Raw genomic sequence first — 26,611 nt, 5'->3', positions numbered from 1 at the left:
CCGGCGTGCTCCGCGCCCGGACGATTTCCATCGGCGCGGATATTTATTTGGAAAATATTCGGTCAAAACGTCGGCGACGAGCGACAAACTTCTCGGAGAATTTCCGATCGTACGAATTATTTTGCAGCGGTCGCAACGAACAAAGATGGAAACGTGGGCGTGCATGGAAGACGGAGGAGCCGCCGCGCGGTGGAATTAGCAGTCGTTATCGACGGAGGAGGGTACTGGAAACGAAGAATTCACGAGTGCTTCGCGCAAGGGACATTCGAATAAAGATACGGCGCGAAACGATCTCGCGAACACCGATCGTACGTCGCCGATCGTAGGTGAATAGTTTCGATATCTCTCTGCGGAGAGGCGGCCGTGGCCTACGAGACGCCACGGTGGCCGTGTTCGCCGCTCCGACTCGCTCCGGAGATACGGCGAAGAGCGTTTTCGCGTTTCAAGATAATCCTTCCTTCCTTTCTTCCTTCCATCGGGAACAAAGAGAAAGAGAGAGAGGGAGAGAGCCCTTCGGGGATATCTCGCGGAGTTATTGCACGACTGTTCCGCTTAGAAACCATCGCGCGTCGACGATATCACCGAGCTTCGACTCGTTCCTTCCAACGATCTTCATTTTTCTGAGCTGGAAAAATCGAAGGGCGAAGAAACCTATGCTAAACATTCCTCTGCTTCTCTCTCTCTTTCTGCCTGTCCGCCTTTCTTTCGATTTCTCTTTCGCTCCTGCTCTCGAACGAATTCTTCCAGATGAGATTTGGCTCGCGAGCCGGATGGCCAGGGGATGGGTTGATCGATAGGCGCCGCGTGACTCTCCGATATTGCAGCCCGGCCGCCATTCCATTTTTCTAGTTATACAAATTTCTGTGGCGCGGAAGCCACCGAGGCAATATCGCGTTATGGATCGTAGATCCTCCTCGATCAGCGGCGCCGGCGCCCGACGGTATTGTCGCCGCGTCAAGAATGCGAGAATTTGGTTCGCGTTGCCGAATGCATCTCCGCCTCTTCTAGTTTGTATTAAGGAATTTTATTTATCCTTATTCGAATTGAAGAAATAATTGTACGACGACGATTGTACAGCATTGATTACTTGTTCGATAATCGTACGTTTCGGGGATATTAATAAAGTTGAATTCCAACGGCTCGATAGATCGTGGCGCGGACGGGCGATCTCCGGTCTCCGATCTCCGAATCGGCTCCGGGCCCCGAAGACGGCTGGATAAAGTTCCGCGGATAATCCCGAAGAAACCCGACGCCTGCTCGCGAGCACTAGTTTTAGTCGGCTCGCCGCTCCGGCTAGCTGCGATCTAATCTAATCCTATTTTCGTTAGATCCGTTAATGGTTAATGGGAGGCAAAGTGGTCAGCGACCGGAACAAGGCCTAAGTCCGTCTTAAATCCTGTAGGAGGGAAACCCTTGTAGCCCTTAGCCAAGGACCGTAATCCGCGCGGGATAACTATTGCCCTCTCCGCGTCTCCGTCTTTTCCAGTTCGCGCAGTCTGTCGGATCGTGGGACCGTTCGAAATCTTTCGTCGATCGAATCGACGTCGGTCGACGTTCGCTTCGTACAGGGTCGGTCGATTCGTCTTGCTTTGGACGACCGTTGGGGTACTCGAAGGGGTTAAGTATGCCGGTCTTTTCGCTTTCCGCTTCCCGGACCGCAGACAATTCGAATACCGCGCGGAGAAGCATGCCCGCGGGAGAGGACAAACTTGCCGGTAGACGAGCGATCGTTACGCGCTTATAATATGCAAGGGTGGAAACAATAATATCGTTGTTTCTGGCCAGGGGAAGGAAATCACCCTGGCAGAACCCTACGAGAGCCTCGTGCAAATAACGGCCGGATCAATCGCGTGCCGGCCTCGAAAATTTATGAAACAACGCGCGAGAATCCGACATCGGTCGATCCCGATGGGCTGGAATCGAGACGGAGAAGTTGCAGGAAGATGCGGCAACTCCGACATTTGCAGGAGCATCGTCCGCTTCGTCTGCGCGCGACCGTCCGTTTCTACTTGTCGCCTCACCTTCGCGTTCGGCTCGACAATCGTCCTCTTTCCATGCAGAAGCAACCCCTGCGCAGAGCCGTATTCTCGTCTCCGCTGGTTCCTGAAAAATACACGCATCTATTAGAATCTGTCCTATCAGAATTTATTCCACCGGTTCCATGGCGCAGCGATCGCAATTTCTTTTAAAGATCGATTCGATTGCCCATTGTTTGGGCGGAACGAAAGATCGGGGAAAAAGGAGGTGAAAAGCACGCGTGGGCGCGCGTATCGCTGGACTCTGACGGAGGGCAGCGGGGCGCGTAACACGAAAGCCGCATTATACTATTCAAACGATTGCGGGGAGCACGGTGCGCCCGGCTAAGTTGACATTGTTGTTTCTGAGGGTGGCCCCGGGGCCCGGCGAATATCTTAGCGCCGCGCAGAAGCTGTACACGCGTACGCGACGTCCTCGTCCTCGTCCTCATCCTCGTCCTCGTCCTCTCGTCACCGTCGTCGTGCAAGCCCTCCGGGGATGCGAACGGCACGGCCGTTCTGCCACCGCCGCCTCCCGTCTTCCTGCCACCATACACTAATCAATAACCATGAATCGCTCCGGTAACAGTGGCATGCACGTTCCGTTGCACCGTTATTGTTGCCGGCCCCGGAGTGCTCGGGCTACCGTGAATATTATTATCGGCGAGGATCCTAGGTCCGATCCCGCCTCGCGATACCGCTCCGCGTTTCACCCTATGAACCCTCGCCACCGAGTGCCGCGCCAAATATACCTGCGACTGCGACTGTGACTGCGGCGGCTGGGTCCCATCGCACCTCCCTCCTTCGATCCTTTTCGCGATGCGAATCGTCTGCAGCGTCGATAGGTGCGATTTCGGTGCTTATCGCGGTAGAAGGGATAACGATGCGCCGCTATCAACAGCCCCTCCTCCTCCGTCGACCTTTGTGCGATATTAAAGTTGTCTCGGTCACAATTTTCTAAGCCGATTTGTAGGAACATTTCTGTGGGAAATAAAACTGTTTTTAAGGCAGGTGCAAAGAGATTATTGTAAAATAAATATTTTCTCTTTTACTTTTCTGTTACCGTTGCAACGTTCGGCTACTAATTTTTCAAATAATTATCAAGAAATGCTAGCGGATAAAACGATGAATCGCGTTCAACTTCGCATCGACGAGGACAACTAGCTGCAATTATTATTCGTTCAATCTAAAATCAAGGGCGATAGGGCGAAAGGGTGAAGGAATAAGACGCGCGGGGAACGATGTAATCGCCGAGCCCGCGTCGATTCGAAGGGATGCCTATCCGTGTACGACGATCTCTAATAAAGTTCAATTATCTCCGGAAACGTTAGGCACACCGAGGGAAAGGTGGAGAAAGGTGGACCTCGAAACAGGGTTTTTCGTGGTGGCGCGGGACGAGCGAGGGGGTGAAGAGAGGTTAGGGGATAGGGAGAAGCGGGTCGTCGGACGCCCTAAAGTCGAGCATAGAGAGACGAGAGAAAGAGAAACCGGGAGAGATGATAATCTAAACGATCGCAAAGTGGGCTGCAGAAACGCGCCGAAATTGGCAATAACGGGGCGGACGGGGGGTGGAGGCAGAGGGGGAGGAAACGGGTGGAGCCGGGGCAGGAAAGGGGCGGCCGCGTAACGTATACGCCGCATACGCTCTCTCTCTCTCTAGATCGCGCGCGCGCGCTCTCTCCGCTCCGCACCGCTCCGGTGCGAACTTCCTATTCTGGTTAGCATTCAAATTGAATCTTCGTGGCGGCCGGTCGTGAAGAGTTACCACCGTTAATGGACCTCGCAAACGCTCTCAAATTGCCGGCAGACTGCCGAGAAGACGCGGCCCTCCACCTAATCTACCGGAGCTTGATCCGCGCCTCCCTCTTCCCCCGTAACCCCCAAAATTTTCCGAATCGTTCGCAGCGCGCGGCGTTCGCGCGCGAAGAAAACTGAACGATTGTTTCGACTCTGTTCCGTTTGTAGTCGAATTTTTTCCAATTCGGGAAACGAATCGATCGAATCATAAAGACGGTGCAAGACTCCGTTTGTTCGAATAATTACGCGATCGATACGGAACGACGGCAACGACAGTTCTCCGCGAAGTCTGTTTCGAATCGAACGAATTTATTGGGTTTCCGGAATCGTTACGCGTTTCTGCGGAATATCCGAAAATTGGCGACGATCTAACGAGCAGCTTATCGGTCGATGAGCCGCGAGACGCGCGTTACGAGCCGCGCGGCTCATTGGCCGCGGTAATTCGAGAGCCAGACGAGCGGAAGGGGAGGAATCCACCCTCGAAGAATCCACCCCCGTTTCTTTTCTTCCGTTAAAACGAATTAGCCTGCTTGATTTAGAAGCCGAACGCGTTTTGCCGCCCGGTGGAGCTGTTCTCGGAGAACGAACGGTGCCCGGAACTGTTCTTCCTTGATCGGGGGATGTTCCAACCCTTTCGCGTCGCCAGGAAGTCTTACGACGATGCCATAAAAGACTGTAACGAACGACGCGATATTTGTGATTCCGTTATATACGAAAGAAGATCATGTGGATGGATAATTTATGTCTTCGCGTGAATTTGACGCGACAAGAGAATATCCGCGTTGTGGCAAGATTGGAAAGCGATTCGAACGGCTCTTAAATCGTTTTGAAAAACTGAAAGGTAAAAGGGAAAACTTCCAACGTAGAACCCGTGAACTGTGAACTGCGGAGACTTTTGAATGTCGTGTCTCTAGAGAGGGCAAGATCGAAGTACGAAAGTAGCCGGTATAGTTAGCCGCCACCCTCGAGCAGAGATTCGAAATGGCTAATTCGCCGCGGCTCGTCGTCCCCGGGGGACCGGGGAAACGGGGGGACAGGGGCCCTCGAAGATGAAGAAAGGTGGCCGAGGAGACAAGCTACGAGAGACGGGCTCTACACGCGGTCGAATCTCTGCTTCTCGATGTAATTCTATTAGAGCTAACTACGCGAGTCCGCTCGTCGTCCGTTGGATTTAATCACGGAGCCACTCGACCGTGCGATATTCCCCTGCACCCTCCAGCCACGTCTTGCGAATTGAGTGCCGCGGGATCTTTGGAGGCGCGGAGCGGTGCGGTGCGGTGCGGCGCGAGATTAACCCCCTTTGGGGCACACGCGTTTTCGACGACTCACTCGCATATGTTTTTCCTATGCCACGCCACGGGGCGAAATGTCTAGCAGAACGCCGATCGATCGCTATGTTATCGCAATAACAACGTTACGCGCATAACACGCAAACGAGTATACGAAAGCGAAAGTTTTAATCAACCAATGACTCAACGTCGAAAGAGTTAAAATTCCTAAACGAATTTCTATTATAAACGATACATCGCTTCGAGATATATATTATTTACGATAGTGCCTTTAGAAAATCTGAGATTTTCCGAACAATTCGGAATCAATTTGCCCGCTAACGAAGAAGACCGTTGAAACGAAAGTTTGTTCTGTTTACAGCGGAGCTGAAGATGGACGTTCTGCGGGAGAGGGAAGTGAAAGACAGCCTCGAGCGTCAGCTCCAGGACGAGCAGAAAGTCCGAGGTGAGTAGAAAACCGGCGACTTCGTATCGGCTGTGCAGCTAGGCTAGAGAATCCCTCTGCGAGGCGACGGTGACGGTGACGATGACGGGGACGGGGACGGGTCGCTCGTTTAGGCGTCCGTATCCGCGATCGCGGATGAAATTCCACGAGCTCGGGTTTACGGACGACGGACGACGGACGCCTGTCCCCGATGGGGCGGATACTCTTTACGGCCTTTGGAAAATTGACTCGACTCGCCGCGCCTTGCAAACAAGCGTCCCGTTCCCTCTTCGAGATCCCTGGTCAGAGGATCCGCGACGCGCGACAATCGTCCGCGAGTAGCTGAGACCTATCCCGGACCTTCTGCAACGAGCGAGTTAACTCGACGATAAATCAGCGAGTCGCACCGACCGAGACGCGTTATAAACTCTCGGGAAACTCGTACCCTGTTATTCGCCCATCGACCGTGGTGCCCGTGGCGTACGGCGGGTCCTTCGACTACTCGAAAGTATTCTACGAAGTCGGCGACGATTTTTGAAAAACTAAGAATCGAACGAGTTTGTCGTGAAACGTGAAATAGAGAAGACGCGAAATCGATGGGAATTGAGAAGCGAGCAAGGGATCGGCACAGAGGAAATCTCGACCGAACCCGGACCGGAGGGTCTGCGGAAGGGTTGCAAAGGGAATACAGGACCTAGAGAAAGGAAAAAGGAGCAACGCGGAGACCCTGATCGTTCCTTCCGACCAAGTTTGTATCGAATGTCAGTCCGTAATAGAATAGTCGACTCGCGTTTACGGGCTGCTTCTCTTTGACCACCTACTCGTCGATCCCGCGACACCCACTTCCCTTTGTCCGCTCGCGTTTCCTTTCTTCGTTCTCCTCGTTCTCCTCGTTCTCCTCGGTCTCGTCGGTCCGCTCGTTCCCCTCGTTCCCCTCGTTCACCGCCGACAGAAACGAAGAAAGAGAGGAGATTTCGCTCCATTGTCCCTGGAATCGGGATCCTGAAAAAGATTCGAGAGATCGATTCCTCCGGTGATTCGTCGCCCTCGAAAATCTTTAAAAAATCCTGTTGCTCGAATCGCTACAGAAATTACTCGAGCACGAGTGTACGATAATACGGATCGGATAAAAATTTAGTAGATTCTTGCAAACCGGATAACGGTGCGGATGCAAGACCGAACTATGCGAAGATCGATATTTCTTATTAATAGACCGGGGATGTTAATGGAGCCACCGGTGTTTGCAAAATCCTAGAACGCCGCAGAGGTGCGGTAGAGAATTTAATCTCGATTTAATTCGATGTTTACGAACCGGAGAACTATTTCACGGTTGCTTGTCCATACAAAAAATGATTAAGAAGTAATTACGAATAAGCGTAAAAGTTTCTGCAAGTTTCTGTACTCGAATAATTACAATCGCGTTAATCCGGTGCATCGTAGAGCAGCTAATACGGTCTTTTAACTTCCCAATATAATGACAAAAACGACCGACGCGAACAGCCTTGCTGTAATAAATAAATAAATAAATAAATGCCGCTATCGCAAGACGTCAACGCGTCAGCGCCCAAACAATGAAACCCGAACCTTAATAACGTCCATTGTCCCCGCGGTATCCTAAAAATTCGCAAAGCTCGCCGCGGGTCCTCCGTAAACCCTTAAAATCCCCATGAATCGTTCTAATCTCCCCGGCCTCGATCGAAAAACCCAAAACATCGCGAACGAAATCGCATCTGAAACAGAAACGAATCAATCTCACCCGACTATCCAGGTTGGCCATAATAAAAAAGGAAAATCGATGCTACGCCGAAAAAGGTGGTCGCGGCCGTGGTCGGGGTCGGGGTCGGGGTCGCGGGAGAACGGCGGGGGGAGGGGGGTATACGGTCCGGGCCAGGCAAATTCAATATCACGGATTTTCCCGGCAAAAGATGTCGGCGTCTCGGCTGACGCGAGCACAATGCGCGCCCCGATAAATATGTAAAAGTCGAGAAGACCGACGGGAATATCCGCGTGCCTCGGGAGGGGGGTGTTTTGCAGGGGTGAAACGGTTGGGCGCAGGTGCGCGGGGAGGGTGGCGAACCGGGCTCTGGCGATCGGTATATTGCACCCGGAATGAAAAACAAAAAAAAGAATAAAAAGAGAGTCGCTATCCTGCTGGCGCGGCGCGGCGTAGCGTGGCGTTGCCGATGACGATGGCGTCGATCGTCGTAGGACGAGCGGATTTTTTTCCTGCCCTCGTCCACACCCGCGCGCACCACCTCCTATACACAGAGGGAAAGGGGGAAGTCGACGCCGGGTACGGCGAACGGCGAACGGCGAACGGTGAACGCGCGTCGCGTTCGATTCGCAGGAAAAACGAGTTGGCCGGGGTTCGGCCCTCGCGGTAACACGAGCCTGTGACAACAGCAGTCCATTAGTCAACCAGCTCAGTGTCAATACATGAATATGACAGCCGGTCTCACGGAATAGCCCATCTATTCCCGACGCGCGGCTCGTCTTCGAACCCTACCCCTTAATGTCAACCGTTGGAGCGCCGCGATATCGCAAATATAGGAAATAGTCTTCTATCACCCCCGATGGGACTATGGAAACCTTTATCTTCCGATGGGAGAGTCCCCGCGCCACCCCCGCGCAGGCTGCTCCGAATAGCGCTCGACTTCCGAGTTGCCCTGTTTGCAAAACCGACGAAAACGCGAACTCGATTTCGATAAAGGCGAAAGAATATTGGAAAAGATAGAACTGCGTCTCGGAGAGGGGTTTCGTCGATCCGATCTGTATTCCGGATGAATTTTGGTCGAGGAACGTTTACGGACGATTCGCATGGAATCGGCGAGCGGGCACGTAAGACGATACCTAATTTGCGCGAGGCCTCCCGCGGTCCCGACCGGATGATCGATCATCCCGAGGATATTGACGCAAGCCCTCGTCCGAGACCACCGTCTTTCATTCGGCTAATGACCCACAAGGAAAGAAAAAGGCTGCCCCATGGGGTTATTCGGCGATGTCGCTTTCCCGCGCGCCTTTAATACATTAAGAAACCGAGCGCGTCCTGCCTGAAACCTCTCGCAGAAACATCCTTCGAACCCGTCGACAATAACCTGCCTAAAACGCACGACGTCGCTCATCGACCCCGGACGAATTTAGGGAGTTTCGACCGATCGTAAAAAATGATCGAAATAGGCGATGCACGCGCGACGAGTAGAGTTTCTGATTAAAAAATCCTTCGGACAGCCGAGCAATTTTTCAAAGGGTAGCTTCGAGGAGACGACGTTCCCGCGAGAAGGTTAAAATTGCTACGCGAAAGGAAGCCAAGGGTCGACTATGCAGGGAGGATCCTTGGTACCCGACGACGGTTCATCACCGTACAAATTCGTTCGGCGACGCGTCTCGCGGATCGTTAGGGTCGCGGGGTCGTTGTCAATTTTATAGTCGGCGGATCGTCTCGTACGCCGGTTTCAGAGGCAATTTGCGCAATAAGGAGAGACCGACCGGCGGGCGAGAGGGTGGCGGGCTCGACGGGGAGCGGTGTTATTAGCCCGTTTAAAGCCCCGCTTGGCATTTCGGTAAAGGTTGAAATCTCCGACCCCCCGCCGACTGCCGGGCCGTATTATCTTGGCAGGGGTTGCGAAGGAATCGGCGGCCGAGTTTCGCGTCGTCGCGGGCCAAAGGGTCTCTAATGGGACCCGCGATCTTCGAACAATGCCGGACGACCTTTGCCGACGATCGACTCCGCGACGACGCGCTCTCGCGATCGACGATCCATCCGAAATGTCGTTTCGTCTACCCTCGAACGACGCACCCCCCCCCCCCCCCCCGAAACTCCGCGAGTCTAATTACCGGACCGTAAAGCATTCCAAACGAGTGCGCGGACGAACGAGCGGAGCAACGTCGACGCTCGGTTTTAATATCGTACAATTTCTACGTCGAAACGTCGGAAAGAAGACGCGTTCTCTCGGTTACCGTTTCCCACGATTCCAGAGTCGTAAATCGAGTCCAGTTTTTTACGGAAAGACGGTGTCATCATCGAGAACGATAGGCGACTGTTTGGAGGAGCTAGGATAACAAATAGAACCAGAAACCAGTGACAAGCTCTGGACTGGATCCACAACCGGAAACTCTGGCCGACTTCTCGCAATCGCGTTCTTTTCGAGCAAAAAGTTTTTCTTCTCCCTCTCCCTCTCTCTCTCTCTCTCTCTCTCTCTCTCTCTCTGCGTAAACCTTCCGACAGGCAGGGCAAGGCAGGACCGCCTTGGGAACCGACAGCTGCCTTTGCCACCGCACCACGGCAACTTGCGGCCTTCTCGTAATTAGTCGAACCTTTTGTCGCCAGAGAGAAACAACCCTTCCGCGTGAAACGCTCGCCCCCGCATCGCTTTTCGTTTTCTTTCGACTCGCGCGAGACCTTTGTCACCTGCCTCGGTTTTCACGAACCCTGTCACCTCTGAAAGCCTCTGAAATCCAGGAAAAACGAGTCTCGAACCACCTACGTATTCGAGCCGTCGGCGTGACCGAAGCTTCTCTAACTAAAATTTTCGAAAACGCGTCTAAATTATTCGGCTAATAGTTCGCACTCTTTTGATTTTGACAAAGTATAAAAAAAACAACAAAAAAACAAACATCCGAGTTGTTCGAAGTTATTCGATGACTTTTATTCGAATTTATTCGGTTATGTCCTAGTTCGCGAACGAATCATAATTTGTTATAAAATACAAAGACGAAGCTGCCGCAGAGTAGAGCAGAGCAGAGTAGATTCGGAAAGCTTCGTTCTCGAAGAACAGCTCGGAAAATAAATGTAGCGTTGTACGCTCGCGGAGCGGAGGAACGAACGGCGCTCGTTTCAAGGGGTGGAAAAGCGAGCGTGAACGCCGGTTCGCGGATCGTTACGTTGACACGCGGTCCCGGCAAACGGAATTGAAACTGTACAATCAACGGGACGAGATTTATACGCGGCAGGCTCTCCTCGCCCCTCGAATTAGCCCGGCCGTAATGCCGGGATCGGGTGTCGGTGTAATTGGGACCCGAGGGACTTTGCCGGGCGCGCGCTTCCACCCCCGTGTACAGCTCGATCATGCCGGATCGTCACGCTATCCCCGAGTTTTCCCAGCTATCGGGCCGCTTCTCCGCGCCGTTATCTCTCCCGCGGCCGAGAAATCAGTTCGCCGATGACAGAAATCGTCGACGAACCGACCGCGAGGGTGAATCGGTCCCCGTAATCCGACGATAATCGATACGCTTCGACGGTCGCTCCGTTCCGAATGAAACGATTACGAAAAACCGAAAACATCTCGCGATATACCGCGGATTTTACGCGTCCTTTACAACTTTACGAGATCCACGACCTTGTTACGATTCCTGAGAGGAACCCATCAATTTGCCGGATCCGAGACCCCTCCCGCCGAGAAATTCGATTCCCAAAGCGCAAAAGCCTGGCGACCGCGAATCACAGAAATCCGATTCGACCGACCACCGAGTCCTTTGATTAATTCCGAGGCATCCTTGACGCGCGGCGAACCGACACCGCCGATCTATAATCGCTTTGAACGAGATAAATGCTGACAGAGGAGACGAGCATTCAAGTAGAACCATCGTCCGCGATTCCGATGCGTCGACGCGTTATCCTCGAACCGGTGGAAAAAGCTAATTCTCAAAAGAGTCCGTCGCGGCAACGCTGGCTACAACGTCGGGCAGGACGACGATCAACAACAACAACAACAACAACAACAACGTTAACGACGACGACAACCAACAATAACAACAACAACAACAACAACAACAACAGCATAACAACACCGAGCACGGACACACGATGACGTCGACGCTGCCGTGCGTAACGATAGCTGATTTGCTTTGAAGTGAACAGTTTACACACACCGGGCTCCAACCGAGAGCACCCTCCGGCATTGTAAATGGTCCGCGAGAGACGCGAGAGGGACATCGACGTCGACGCCGATGCCGATACCGATGCCGACGCCACTGCCACCGTTGTCGTTACCGCGGAGAACGTACAACAAACGTTGCAACGCCCTCGCCGACGTTCCTAGACGGCCGTCCAACCGCTTCGACGAGCACCCTCGCGCGTCCACCGAATCCTTTGCCCTGTCCATTCTGATTCATTGAGTTCTGCAACCGGAAACACCACCTCGCCGAGTCAATCATAGCGATTAACGCTGCTCGTTAAAGTTGCCGATCAACGTTGACGATCGACGCCGCTGATTACCGCTGCTTTGCATTTTCACCTGCTGTCAAAGATACAACCGCTTTAGTACATATTTCATGAAATACAATACGAATGAAAATATACTTACGAGAAATAAAACGGTGAAACCTCGAAAACAATCCAACACTTTCGAACCCGCTTCGTCGATCCGTCTCGTCCACGATGCGGCGATCCTCTCATCTTCCACCCCAAGATCTCCATCCCTAATTGAATCCTGGCAACAATATCGGGTGAACGAAGGCATCTCGTACCGCGCGAAAGAATCGAAAGGTAGAAAGAGAGTGTGAGGCTGGCTAGGCGACATAGGAGGAGAGGTTTCACCTGGATCAGCGTTGCGAGAGCGAAAGAGAGAGAGAGAGAGGGGGAGAGAGAGAAAGAGAGAGTGAGAGAAAGAGAGAGAGAGAGAGAGAGAGAGAGAGAGAGAGAGAGAGACCGGGGCAAAGGGTTCGACCGCTGCCCCCTTTGTGGCAGTTTAGCGTTTCATGTCGTATTCCGACTCATTGGAAATTGAGGAATAGAGAAGAGGCGCAAAAGGGATACGGCTTTGAGATAAAAAGAACGTCGTGTGGCGACGGTGCCCAGCACCGCTCGGCGACTGTTCCGCCCCTACCTCTGCCCTCGCCCCCTTTGTGCCCCCAGCCTCCAGCACCCAGCCCCAGCGCCAGCCCCACCCTCCGCGAGAAATAAACCCTTGGCATCGTGGACGGGGACGGGACACCTCTGTGCCGTAGCTGTCGCGCTGGACGACAAAGGTGTCGCCACCGATCGTCAAGCAGCGGAGCAGCCGAGCAACGCGGCTACGGAGCCACCGAGCACAACCCCTTTTGGCCTTTCCGTTCCCCGGGCTTCAATTTTGTCCAGCGTCGAAGCTGTTCCGCCACCCTTTTCTCCCCACTTCGCTCCAACACTTTCCTCTCCGTCCCCGAGAGACTTCTTTGGTCGATGTATGGAGAGATACGGAGAAAGAAAGAGGGAGAAGTCTCTTCTCGCGCAAGAGGAAAATCTTCGGGGGAAAGAGCTGGACCGATTAAAAGCTGTCGGTTCGATCCGGTTCGAGGGACGACGGAGGCGGTACACCGTGGTCGACGGACCCCGCTGGAAGCCGATACGCGGCTAGCATAACCCAGAACCCCGGCTATACCGTCCTCGAACATCGAGCCTCGAGCCTTCGAAGCCTCGGCCTCGGCCTCGAGCAGCCGATGCTCGTGGCTACAAGGGTAGGTGCCGCGGTCACTTTGTGAACTAACCTGGCTTTGCCCGCTGTTTAATTAAGTCTCGCCGAGACTACTCGTCCTGCCCCCCTTCTTTACCCTTGCTACCCTCTCGCGCCGCACTTTGTCCATCGTCCGCGCGTCTCCTTCTCGGACACCTTGATTTACACCCCTCCCCCGTATATATGACACAGGAGTTCGAAATAATTATCCATTTCCGCTTAAAAAATATTAAACAACAACTCCGAAAAATTCTACCTAACGTACCCCAATGTTATCAATCTCCTCCGATGTGTTCGTAATTATCATAATAATATTATAATAATCCGCAATTTAATCGTAGCAATTTCTACCGAAGCTGTCTCGTCAAGGATCAGCGAGATCAGCGAGATCATAGAGAAAGAGTCCCGTCTTTCGGACAATCGTCCCGGATGACTTGTAGGATTTTTCTGGAACGGATGGCTCGAGAGAACGAGTGCGTGTCTCGTCCGCGTTTTCCGCAGCGTATTTTTTTCTCTCCCCGACACGGTGGTTTTGCTTCCACCCCACGGAGCCCCGAAGGCACGCGTATGAATTCGCTCGCGCGTAACAGTGAGCTTCCGTAATATAATTGTTAATGCGCTGATGGGCCGCGGGCTCCGGCGTTTACGCGTTACCGACCCCTTACGTAAAAATAGACGCGTTTCTCCGCGAGCGCCGCGAGAGACCGGCCGCGGAAAATACGGACGCGCGTGTCGTTGCCGCCGATCCTGTTGCGAGCGATCGCTTCGGATCTTCGATACCTCGGAGGCTCCTCGCAAACAGATTTCCCGCTTTCGAAAAACGAATTTCTATGAGCACAAATTTTACGTATTAGGAAACGAAAAGAAACAAATCTTCTGCCACACGGTTGTCTGACATCGGTTACAAAGAAAATCTAAAACCGAAAAGTAACCGACGCCTAAAACACGAGAAAAATCGATTGGACGATGCTCGAAAAAGAAAACGCCGACGTTCTCGGCGAATCGCTATGGCGACTCGCATGGCCAGGATGTTCAAAAAAATAACAGCACAAGCGCGACACGGTATTCGAAGCATCGGCATCCGCGGATGCGAATATTCAAAATAACCGAAGGCTGAACAGAAGAGAAAGAGAGAGAGAGAGAGTGGAAGAGGGAGAGCGAATGCAAGGGTGGAAGGTGGGTACAGGCGAGAAATGGAAGAGAGTACAGAGGTGTACCGACCTAATCGTATTTCATAATAACGTCGAGAGCGAGAGCGAGAGCGAGAACGAGTGCGGGCGTGGGTGCGGATGCTGGAGCGGGTACGAGAGCGAGAGGAGCTCGTCGGCAACCTCGTGATAAACAAAGAGCGTAAGAAATACCATTACGGTAGCTCTCTCCGCTCCGCTCTCGGTTCCGTTCCGTACGGGGGCGTATGGGCAGAGATAGGGCCGGCGACCCGCGTGTGCACGTGTGTGGAACGAGGACGCGGAGGCGCGGCGGGGCGCACAGGGTGTCGGGGGTGTCGGGGGTGGCGGGGTGGCCGGGCGGCGGGGGACGCGAAAGCGCGGAGAGACGACGCGAGAAATTTCGTTGCTGCGGAATTTAGATGAAATTGCGCGAATTACTTGAGCGGCCGTGTGTGCACACGTAAAGAGCCGAACCGAAGCGAAGCGGAATCGCGCGCGCACGCTCCGGAATCGTCTCGTCTCGTCTCGCGGAAATTCTGAGCGTACCGGTCTGAGACCTCCGCAGTTTCCCCGGAGCTTTCTCGTTTTTCGTTACACCCGAGTCGGCGACCTTTTATTCGAGCGGTACGATTAATTAGATTTATCGTAACGTAATGATAACCGACGATCCAATCGTTCCATTTTAAATCGCACCTACTCGAGTTTGTTACAAACGCGCGGCCTTGCGTCGTTCAACCACACAATTTACCAACAATCTAAATGCATAACCTACGCATAATCCAACTCCGTGATTTACCGTGATTGCGAAATCAAAGGACAAAGTCAAGATTTAACGAGGCCGCGCGAGCAAAAGAATGTTCCGAGAGAAGCGACGGCGATCGATGTCCCCCCTAAGGGGTTTTGGAAACGACGAGGGACGGTAGAATCGTGGTGACAGAAGTGGAAGATCGACGGGTTTCAATTTTCCGCGATTGAATTTTCCACCGCGATCTTTCTCCGTCGAGCGAACGGTGTCGACTGGCCTGCGTTTAGAGTTGCGATTTTCCAGGACGCGCGAACGGAACCTCGAATCATGCGAAATTACCCGGCGCGCGACGCGTAAATAAATAAATGTCCGCGCGTAACCGGTAACCCGTTATTACCGGCCGGCGTCACCCTATCCGGACCAAACCCGACACCCCCGCGAGCCGTCTCCCACACCCCCGCTCGGACGCGGCTCCTCCGGTGCGCGAGCTTTTCTCTCTCGGCTATTCTCTCGGTAAACAGCGACGACGATGCCGCGTCTCGCGATTTGTGCAAATATCGATCGAATCGTACATATACCGGCCGATTCGTATCGATACCGATCGATCGATGCGATCCCCTAGAAAGGGGATGCTTTCTAAAGGTACAGATTTCGATCCGTCGCGCGTCGAGTCGAGAAATTTTGCGAACGCGCGATTACGAAAGAGATGCAAATTGTAAATCAAAGATTACATCTATGGTTTGTCCCGAAACCAACGATACCGGATACAGATATAGGAGAGAAAGATGCTGTCCCAAAACGGACGAAACAAATTTTGCCGACGGCGTTGTCGTCGCGCTGTAAAAATCCCTCGGCTCAACGTCGATGTCGATGGCAAAATTTTCTCCAAGAGTAACAATCGGAATACTCGGCCCCTACGAAACGCGAAACGGATGCCAGGGCAGTCGAAAGTGGCAATAATTCGTTCTCCTTTCCCGGGCACGAAGCATGGCAAAGAAAGCGAGCGGATTGTCGCGAGCAAAGGTCCGCACGCGTATGAAAGACGAATCCCGCACCCTCGTAATACGAGTCCTCGTAAAGTAGCATTCCCGTGTAAGTCCTTCTGTCGGCCGGTCGACTACCATCTACGGCTTTCTATTATGCATGCGTCCCTTATTGGCAGTAAACGTGCTCTCACCCTCTTGCCAAAGCCACCCCCGTCGTCTCGTCGCCCCGTCGCCGGTCTCGATCTCGGTCTCTCCGCTCCTCTGCCTCCGGAATTACGGCCGTAAGCATATTTCTAATTACAACGTCGCGCACCGCGAGGAAAGGCCTCACGGACAGACGGAGAATCTCGTTAATTATGGAACCGCCATCCGATTTTCGGAGGCTGCACCCTCGTATTGACTCACGGTTACGGTCGCGCCTGGAATCTCTTACTTCGGGTATTAAATTATCGTAACCGCCGATCGTGGTTGCCGCGAAAAGTTGAATCGACGCGGTCCGGCAACGGCTCGGGAGAATTTGGCATCGACCGATACCGAGAGGGACGGACATATCGAAGTGGAAACCGGACCCGCGCGGCGGACTCGACGGGTCGGCGCGCGGGGGACGATGTCGGCGTTTACGTTTTGATTTGTCGTAACGAGGATTAACGGTGCGGGGGCGTGGAAATCCGTTCATCATCGGTCGCGTACAAGCGTTTCGCGCGGTTTCACGCGGTTACACGCGTCTGCTGCCGGCTGGCGCGCGGTCCTATCAACGTATGGACCGCGATCCCGCTCTCTCGAGCCCATTCGCCGCCACCAATTTGGCATCGAGAATGGTCCATAGTCATTAATGGGTCGTACGCGTTAACGATTATGTTTCGGCTGTAATCATTGGACCGATTGTCCCGATCGTCGCGCTAATAAACCGTGATGGGATCGCACGGTGTGCGTGCCAGCCCGTCGCCGCGCAAACCGTCCTCCCGCGCCACGGTAAACACCGTCGATGACGATGAGGATGACGATGACGACGATCGGTACCGCGCAACCGTAATTGCGCAGTCGGTGCACCGCGTTCGGACTCGCGGAATTGCTCTCCGTTGTCCACCAAAAATCGATCTGTCCGTTTTTATTTTCCATTTTTCTCGACGAATCGAAACGCGCCGATAATCGCGACAGCGAAAATTCGACAGCGTTCGTATCGTCGCTCCATCGACGATAAACTCGATTCGAGACGCAAAAAAGCTACGTACGTCTACGTCGACGACAACGGACCGAACACGGGGCCCGTATCGGCACGGACGGCAGTGAGAGCGAGTAGCTCGAATCTAGGAACAATTTGCGAAGTTCTACCATCGAAAAGGCAATTTGTAGCAGGGTCGAGGCGTTTAATCTTGGAAATCCATTGCTAGCTCGAGCCAAGACGTTCCGAGGGACGCGGAAGGGGTGTAAAGGGCGGCGAGGAACGCGTTGCGGTGTCGATCCGCCGATTAGCAGACGCTCGGGCATCTGGATCGGTACGCGGCTATGCTACAGGCTCCACGGGGGATGGAAACTGTGGGGAACGGGCAAGACGTCGAGCTAAGACGTTCGCGGTTTCTCGCGAGGGGCCCGGCGCCAGGGTCCTTCGGCGTAATTACGTTAACCGCAACCGCCAAACGCCACTACCGGCGCGGCGAGACGCGGCAAGACGCGGCAAGGAGCGGCAAGGAACGAAGCGGAAACGCCGTAATCCGTTCGTAGCCGGGGCTCTTGATCCACCCTCGCGAGATACAAGCGTCCGGACGACCATCTTCCTGTTCGAGAGACGCTGTCTTATCCACTCGAGGACGAGTGCTGGATAGGCCGCAACTGGGAAATCTCGCGGTCCCGTCGATCCCGGCGCGATACGCGTTCTCCCTTTGATCCACCGTTCCGTCTCATCCCTCAATCTTTTAACATTCGTATCAAAGTGTCCAGTTTCTAGGATGGTGCGAAATAGAAAGTACGCGACGACTGTTACGGTCCATCCATCTATCCGACAACTGATCTCGAAGCGTCGAGGAACGGATGCGAAGGCCTTCCGCAAACCTCGTTGTTCTCGGAAAGATCTGCTAGCGGACTTCCGCGAGAGGATGGGACGCGGACCGGCCGAGACGAGGATAAAGGGGGTGGGAAAAGGAGAAAGCAAAGGGGCCAAGGCAGTGTAAAAGGGGGCGAGGGACGAACGGACGGCAGGATCCCCGCGATCCGAGCCGGAAACACATCGAACGGCGCGCGCATTGAATTAGTAATACCGGAGGTCTTAGAGCCGAAGGGACTTGTAAGCTGTAATTGCATTAATCGCGGCGATATTTTGGGCTCAGGTGCCTTCGCGCCCGCCACGGCTCGTTAATAGCCGCCATTATCGTTGGCGCCGCTCGTCGCGGACCAACTACCACCCCCGCCGATCTCGACCCTGCCCCGAAACTCCACTCGTCTCCAAGTTTCCAGAGTGCTTGGGGAGCCGCTTTGACGTTTATCGGCCCGACGACAGACGCGTCGCGACGCGCGACGTCCTTCGGTTTTTACCTCCGGATCGCCGGAATCGCGGGAATGGAACTTGCGGCGAATAATTCGGCGACGAGTATATAAAAATACTTAAATTTCGCAAAGCTTTCGCTCGCGGCTGATCGAGGTATTCGCGATGAAATCGTTCCGACGAGTAAAACTAGAAGAGACGAGGCTACGATCGGAATAAAATCGAGCAAAGAATGGAAGAATCGAGCGAGAAGCTGAAGATCGCGCGACGGTGATCCGTGGAGGGGACGGAAGTTGCTCGGGGGTGGAGGATGGGCCAGGACGAAACATTAATCTCTCGTGGTGGCAATATCGGGCCGATGATATTCGAGGCACGAGTATTATAGAGGAGCCGATGTCATTAGTCGGCCGCGTGTGCGTGAGGCCAGGATAGCGGAGAGAGCGCGGCGCTAAGCGGACACCCTTGCTCGCCTCTGCTCGCTCGCTCGTTTCCTCTCGCTCGCGCGCCGAGCGCGGCCCCAACGATTGCCTCTCTTTGTCGCGCTCTCCGAATCTCCTCCTCCGGGGTCTCTGTGCTCCTCGGAGAGCAGAGAGCGGTCTCTCTGGGTCCGCGGCCCTCTGTGTCCGACGGTAGTATCGATATGCAGGACCGTGATAATCGATTGCCGCATTCCTCGAGATGGAGCGACGTTGCGCGCTTTGAATACGCCAGAGGGCCCTGATCGTGCACGATGCATACGAACGCTCATCCCTTGCCGCATCCGTCTCTCTCTCTCCCTCTCTCTCTCTCTCTCTCTCTCTCTCTCTCTCTCGATCGCTCTCGATCGCTCTCGATCGCTCTTCGCGGAGAACGACCCCTCCCTCTATTTCTCTCGCGCCAGCACGCACTTATGGATATGCATGTATGGACAGAGAGGCGCAACGGCACGCATACGCGACCGGATTAACGCGCACACCCGGTCTTCTGGATATTGCTTTTTCGTCGCTTCGGAGAATTCGTTAGCAGCCCCGATGATATCGGGCCGGCGATCGGCCAGCGGCGTTCTTTGATTGATTCCGACGCGTACCTGGAATGTCCGCGTCCTGGACCAAGATCGTTCCCGTTTCATTTTAGCGAGATGTCGCAGGCCTGATCGCGACGCTTCCGGAGCCGTAGAGCGATTAGAGATAGAGTTACGATGCTGTACGGTATTCGACATTTTCGCAATGCGCTTCGGCAGTCGAGGAGGACCCGTCGCGAAACGCTCTATCGCGTTCGCCGACCCTCGAAGGGCGAGCAGAGACCATCGAGTGACAGCTCTTTCGGTTCTTTGCGGTGGAAATCGAATCATCGGACAGCGGGGATGACGGTAGCGCGTCGCTTGTTCGGTAGAGAGCATAGTCAACGAGAGAGTCGCTGTGAGAGAGAAAGAGAGAGAGAGAGAGAGAGAGAGAGAGAGAAATGGTAACAGCGCAAGGGTTCCGAAGCGTTCGAGTTCGGGTTCGCGTTCGCACTCGCACTCGCACTCGCGCCGCCTACCCTTCCCCGTCAACCCTGCGCCGCGGCTCGGTTATTGTTCACGTTAATTGATGCGTTATGTTTGATGCCGTTGTGATAGCCATTGTACGCGGGGTGTCCACTGATAACTGAGTTACCGACTGCGGCGGCCAGAGTGCACTCAAACCTAATTATCTCGGCCCAACTGCGACTGCCGCATTGCGTTGCCCCGAAATCGCGCGACCGCATCGCTCTCTCGCTCTCTTACTCACTCTCTCTCTCTCTCTCTCTCTCTCTCTCTCTCTCTCTCTCTCAGAGAGGCGAGGGGAGGGCATTACGTCCGGCAAATTTCAGCGAGCCGAATCCTTTCACGCGTGGATACTCTTTGGCTCTCGGTCGATCGAGCCGAGGCGACGTCCGGTCCGCTTCTTTAATTGTCAAAGCGGACGGGGAGGATTCCGTCGGCACACGCTCTCTCTTCGAAGGTAACAGAGCGTCTTCTCGGCTCGAGGAGGCACTGGCCCGCGAACACAGGGCCCCAGAACTCTTTTGTACCGGAAGTCCAAGCATAAAGAGTGCGCGAGAAGAGCAGAGCGGAGCAGAGCAGAGCAGAACGACGCGTCGCCTCGTCGCCTCGTCGCCGCGCGCCGTCAGAGGATCGAGGCAAGATCGCTCGCTCGCCCGTAACAAAGAACAAAGCTCCCTCTTCTGTTCTCTTCTGTTCTCTTGTGTTTCGCCGGCGGTGGCCCGCGGCGCGATTAGGCCGGCCTTCCAATTAACCGGTCGACGGTGCTCTCGGGTGCAACCGAGTCGTAAACTCCGCTTCTTTACGCGGCGATCGCGCCGCGGCAGCGCCGCCGAAAACGGAAGCTCGCCACGATAAATTCCGAAAATCAATTCGTCGGCGTGCGGGTTTTAAAGCTCTCTCTACGCGCGCCACGTCCTGCGGTAGAGAACGCTTCTTCTTCTTCTTCTTCTTCTTCTGCTTCTCGGCGCTGTTTCGGCGCGAACCTTTTAACGAAGAATTCGCCGGTTTCTTTATTGTCCAAGCGGGTAATTTACGGGCGACGCGACGGGCGACGAGCGACGGCCCGCTCGCGGGAGAAGGCGTCCTAGCAATAATTCGATCGTCGCCGATCCGCCGAAAATTATTCGCCAGGAGTGGCGCGCCGTGTAAACGTCCGCCTCGGAAACCGTATTTGAAAATTCCTCAAATTTTATAGCGACGGTAAATCGAACGATACGAGCCGCCTTCCGTTGTAATGACCTTCGATTCCCTCCGGGAGGCCGCCGCGGAACCTTTCGACCGGACGCGACGGTATTTCCGCGATCCTCCCTCTCTCTCTCTCTCCTTCTCTCTTTCTCCTCGAGTCCAGTTCTCTTACGGAGTTCCGTGGCCCGAACCCCGCACGCCGCACACATATCGCAGAAAATTACATTTTGTCGGTTGTAAAGGGAGCGTCGTAAAAATCGTAACGCCGACGACGACGCTGACTGCGGCGCGAGGCGCGCGGCGAGCGGCGAGCGGCGAGCGGTGCACGCCGAGCGAAATTGCACCGGCCCTCCGCCTATCTGTTGCCCATCAACATTGCTCCACGCTTGATAGACCCTTTGTAAAACGTCATTCTACGGGCTTTTATGCTCTCGCTCTCCTAGGCAAGCCACGCCGATCCTCGTTTCCACCGGCCCGCACTTTTTCGAGGAACGATCCTACTACACCCCTGCGCCACACACCGCGTACCCTACCCCCTATTTATATCCTGTGCCGGATCGTTGACGGTTCTTTACACTCTTTACGCTGTATTCAATTATTATCGTCGGCTTAGTCGATCGAGTATTCGCGCAAATTTTTGACACGCTCCAAGACGTTGCAACCGTCGCTACAAATTTTTACAGAGTTGCTCGATGTTCTACCAAACTGTTCGATTTGTTTTCTATGCGTCAAGATGTCCTCTCGCGACCTCGCACGATTTTTTCGATACATTCCGAAACGTTCCAACGATCCGTCGAAGTTACTTGGCTAGTACGCCCTAAGACTATCTTCCAGTTGTTACGATTTTTTCTATAGCAAAATTATGGTTCCCTCACATAAAGCTTCCTGTAATTCACGCGCAGCTCGGAATTCGCTATTCCGTCGTCGGTCTTCGACTTAAAAAAGAGATACGATGTTTGTAAATCAACGTAGGTCGTTGAAACGAAAACTCCGTAAACTACGAACAATTGGAAACGAGGAGCGACCAAAAATTCGCGGAAATACCGACCGTGAAGGAGATCGAAGGGGTTAGGAAGTTGACCATACGCTCGTATACCGTTGTCCCGTCGCGTCTGTGTCGCCCGGTGCCGCAAAGCCCCGTAATTAAACTCGGAGAGCGTCTTAGATGCAAAACGTACTTAGTAAGCGGAGCTTACTCCACCCTCCCTCTCTTCGGCACGAGTCTCTTCCGGGGCTGGTACGCGACGCGAGTCCGCGAACGGAGAGAGGGGAGAGGAGAGAGGAGAGAGGAGAGCGGAGCTGGAGCAGGGTGGGCGGGGGTGTATCCGTCGAGAGAGCTTTGTACGGAAAGGGGTTGCTTCTGTGGACCGTCCAGCGTCGGAAAGGAGACGGAGAACGCGTAGAAACGGAAGGCTGGTTTCGGAGAGCGTGCGGCAAACTATCTTGTTCCCTTCGCGCAACCCTGTCCCTCCACCATCTACACCTCCGTCCCTCGTTCTCTCGCTGATGGGTTTTCCAACCCCCAAAGTAGACCCCGTTTGTTACGACGGCCAGTCTCCTCTCTCCGCACCGAACTACAGGATCTAGTTTCCGTCGGCGTCCGTGCGCAAGCAAACCGTCGCAGGCCCTGAATCCAGCAACCTGCACCCTGCGTCCCAAAGGATTATTCCTGGACGTTTGCTTCAAGGTCGAGACGATCTCGAAAGCGCCGGTCAAATTGATCCGTTCGGGGTCACTTTAATTTGCTTTCGATTCTTTCGAAGCGGTAACGAATAAGATGGAAAAGATCGAACAAAAAGTGAAGCAACGGTGCAAATACTTCGATTATTCTGATCGAGGCGAGTCTTGCTCTAAATTTTTTTATCGCGAAGTAAGAATTTCTTTAGAGGAGCATCACCGACGTTTCTAATACTCGGACGTTTCTATCCTAGACTAATGAATTTGATATACGATAAATAATAACATCGTCTCTCGATGATCTCTATCGGTTACAAAACGAATGCGAATCGCTCGAGAAACCGTCTCTTCCGCTAGGCGTACAGCTGGTAAAATTTACTGGAAGCCAATTTTCTGATTCGAATCGACGATTCCGGAAACGGGGGAGATGGAAATCGAACGGAAGGTGCGTCGGCTCCGTAGCCATTTGCTTTATTAACTTCCCTTCGAGGTACGAGTCGCGGCGAAAACACCTGAAACGCGAAGTTTCCAGGGCGTTTCCCGGACAGTCCACCCCCGTATACGTCTCCATTAGTCGAGCTACCCTTCGAGGAACCCATCCATTGTGGATCCTCGTTATCCGACTGCTCGTCTCGTCGCAATTTGCTCGCGGACTCGCGGGAAGCGTCCTCGGTCGACCGTCGACGAGACTCGATTCGCTCGCGGTTAATCGAGTAATAATTAATAACGAGTTAACTAGTCGAGTTGGGGCCGTATGGGACGTCGAAGTTTCCACTCGCTGGATTACGTATTCCGGGGGCGGAGGAAACTCGTCTTCCGCTTTCCGTCTTTGCGAATTCGGAGAAACGTCGAAACCGAAGAACCGCGGTTGCTAATTTCCAAATCATCCTGGATACCCGTAAACGGAATTCGCGCGCGTATCCCTAACGTGTCGCAACACATCACGGACGACATTTTTAATAAATATAAATAATCTGCACGACATTTCTTTGAACATCCTAAAATGTTTTCCCAATCCATATAAATTATTTGCCACGCCCTAAAACAATATCCCATGGTCCACGAGTTTTCGTAAAGTTCTCAAATATTCTCTCAACTTCTGGAATTTTTTGGTACGTCCTAAGACGATCTCCGAATCCCTAGAAATTTATAATACCGATTGCGATACGAAAATCGAATAATTCCGGAAGTTACTCGTGTTCGAAGAGCGGAGACGGCCTCGGAAACCGGGAAAAATTAGGGAACGCGTGGGCGTGATCGCGAAAGACGAGGACCATGGATCGATTCGCGAGACGTGTCTTGATGGTCGGTAGACGGAATTAAAGGGGTCCCCGGTTCGGTAATTGTCGGCAAATATTAATAACCGCTGTCGAGGAGGGGGCTGCGCGGGCGTCAGCGCGAATTCAAAGAGCGAGCGAGCGAGCGAACGGGTAAGACACAGAGAGAGAGAGAGTTGAGAGAGAGAGAGAGAGAGAGAGAGAGAGGCGTCGTCGAGAAGAAAATGGAGAGAGGAGAGACGGGTGCGGCGACTCCGCGAGGGTGAACCCACCGAACCGGTTCCACTCGAGAGCAAATACATAATGCCTGGATGATTTTCCTGCAACGAGCGGAGAGGGAAAGCGTGATTGAAATTCGGTGACTCGCTTTGACGCAATTACCGGCTCGGTTCCGCCGTGGTCCTTCGAAGACGACGAGAAATTTGCCGAGGATCGATCGCCGAGAGGATCGAGGCGGTCCAGAGCCGAGGAAAATCGTCGCGAGGGAATTACCCCCGGTTCCTTCTGCCGTTCCTCGGCTGCGGGCGTCTTTGGTCAAGTTTCTCGAAAAAAAGCGTACCAGGGAATTCGTTGCGAAACGAAGCCCCCGAGGTGCACGCCATAAGAAGCCATCCCACGGACCAGAGACCACCACCGGATTTATTCATCGGCGATCGTTCCCATCGCGGCCACCATTTTAATTCGATCGCGAGAACGATATCGAAGAGCGAGGCGTATCCGGTGCTTCGAGCCTTCGCGTGACCGATCGGTTTATGCCCGTGACTTTTTATTCTTTCGCTCTACACGCCGCACTGTCTCCTTCGACCGCGCGATCGATCTTTCGAAGAATTTTGCACGAGCACCGCTTTTAGATTTAATTTATTGGATGTAACCCTACGAATCGCTGCGCTTCTGCTAGCTTCGCTTCGACGAACAAGATCTATGGAAGCGAAAAAAATAGCGAGAACACATTTTGGCGATTTGCAAATATCGCTGTATTACCGCGAAAATCCACGAGCTATAAACGACCGATTCTACGTGGTACATTCGCGTCTTTCACGTCAATTTCATTTATACAAAAGCTCCAAATTTACTCGCAACAGTACCACCTCGGATGCGGTCCTCGTAACCGTGATACTCGAGATCGTCCGCGGTCGAGTCGAGGGTTCCGTCGAAATTTCCGCGTGCGAACAATGTGCCCCGTTTCCGTGCGATCCAGCATCCCGTGGGTACAAGAGGACGACGGATCCGCGCGTACCCGCTTCGCGCTCGCTCACGAACCGCGCCGGTCGATAGCGTTAGCCACGCGTGTAACGCGACACCGTATATCTGCTGGTAGATTGGAGACGGCGATCGCCGCTCAGGGAGGTCGGGCGTCTTCCACCTGCCATAATTCCATAGAGTCTCTCTCGTACTTCGGTCCCTTGTCCCTTTCGCCCTCTTGAATTACTGAACGCGTCATCGATCGACAAAGAACGCGCTGCTCGAGCGAAAGCCAGATAAACGAAGACATAAGGAACCGGGAGACCGAAGAGTAAACTGAATCGGATAAAGAGAGAGAGAGAGAGAGAGAGAGAGAAAGAGAGAGAGGTCTCGAGGTATCGAGTTTTGATTGGAGCTCGACGGGAAACGGGATACACGACAGTAAGGCTCCGCACACAACAGGTACGCTTGGAATTTCGCAAGATCGTTAATCCTCGTGGAAACGCTCCGCTGAAAAGTCGCGAACGTACAGGGGGTGGCAATCGAGAGGATGGGGTCGGCGAGGGATAGAGGAGGGAAGGCGAGCGAGAGAGAGAGAGAGAGAGATCGGGTGCGCGGCAAGGGTTGAAATTCCCTTTGCTGGATGTTTAATGCGGCAATCTAGGGGCGTGATAAAGTGCCAAACGAATGCCGAAAGGGAATCGCGAAGCGAGTGGCTAGTGGCGAGTGGCGAATGGTGAGCACGAGACGATGCCTGGCTACAATGCTGGCACAAGCCATTACATTGTATAAACACGGGTCTGATTCTGCGGCCTGGGGAACAGAGAGGCCACTTCAGAAACTGAAACGCAGGAAAAGAAAAGTAAAGAAAAGAAACGAGAGAAGAGGGCGACCGCACGCAGCAGCGCCCGACCGTTTGCGGTTCGAGATTCGAACGCGAGACCGACGCGACGCGACGCGACGCTACGACCAGTCAACCCTTACGGTACTTACGTGTCGTTCCCTCGAGTCCACAAACCGCCCCCGCACGCACCACAAGCTACAGACTCCGGACGAGGACGAGGACGAGTTGCTCGGCTTTCGGATCAACGGGAATCGGAACCGCACGCAAGTTTTCCCTTTGCGGCACCTCGTTCAAACTCGCGTCCGCATCTCGAGACAAAATTATAGACACTCCACTTTGCATTGTACACTGCAATCCTTTCGCCACGCACGGATAAACGCACTCACGACCGCAACGATTAAAAGCGATACGATTTCCGACAACGATTCGTAAGAGCGTCGACCGATTCGCGTTTCGACACCGCTCGCACCGACGACCCGACACGCACTAAATATCCTAAATATCGCAGAACGTCTGCGTCGCAACAGCAAACAGTTCGTTGTCATTGTGCGATAAAAGCTCGCGCGTCATCAAATATTCCAAGTACGGCCGAACTAGTTCCTCGAAGAATA

The 26,611-nt window shown here is 53.7% G+C and overlaps 2 protein-coding genes across 7 annotated transcripts in view; one reads left to right on the top strand and one right to left on the bottom strand.

Annotated features, from left to right (window-relative positions):
* LOC117226622 (uncharacterized) overlaps nucleotides 1–26,611 on the bottom strand; it is a 125,718-nt gene that overhangs the window by 18,051 nt on the left and 81,056 nt on the right. The window contains exons 4-7 of one of the 4 annotated variants that reach the window (XR_013032562.1): nucleotides 11,828–11,953; nucleotides 11,529–11,761; nucleotides 2,768–6,527; nucleotides 2,022–2,103 (exon numbers count right to left, since the gene is read on the bottom strand). Coding sequence is in view for 1 of the 4 variants with exons in the window: in XM_076518234.1 (XP_076374349.1) it covers nucleotides 2,022–2,103; nucleotides 2,768–2,994 (309 nt within the window). In the remaining 3 variants the exon portion in view is untranslated. Of the gene's footprint in view, nucleotides 1–2,021; nucleotides 2,104–2,767; nucleotides 6,528–11,528; nucleotides 11,762–11,827; nucleotides 11,954–26,611 lie in introns of those variants that run through there. The other 3 variants (XR_013032563.1, XR_004491833.2, XM_076518234.1) reach the window with 3 other exon arrangements.
* The window catches only part of dac (dachshund family transcription factor), a 190,420-nt gene that overhangs the window by 143,281 nt on the left and 20,528 nt on the right, over nucleotides 1–26,611 (top strand). For all 3 annotated transcript variants that reach the window (XM_076518233.1, XM_033481194.2, XM_033481193.2), the window contains exon 8: nucleotides 5,463–5,546. In XM_076518233.1, coding sequence (XP_076374348.1) covers nucleotides 5,463–5,546 — 84 coding nt within the window. The remainder of the gene's footprint in view (nucleotides 1–5,462; nucleotides 5,547–26,611) is intronic.

This window comes from Megalopta genalis, chromosome 2 (genome assembly GCF_051020955.1).
Source record: "Megalopta genalis isolate 19385.01 chromosome 2, iyMegGena1_principal, whole genome shotgun sequence".
Lineage (NCBI taxonomy): Eukaryota > Metazoa > Arthropoda > Insecta > Hymenoptera > Halictidae > Megalopta > Megalopta genalis.
This window is presented reverse-complemented; position numbering and strand designations above follow the sequence as displayed.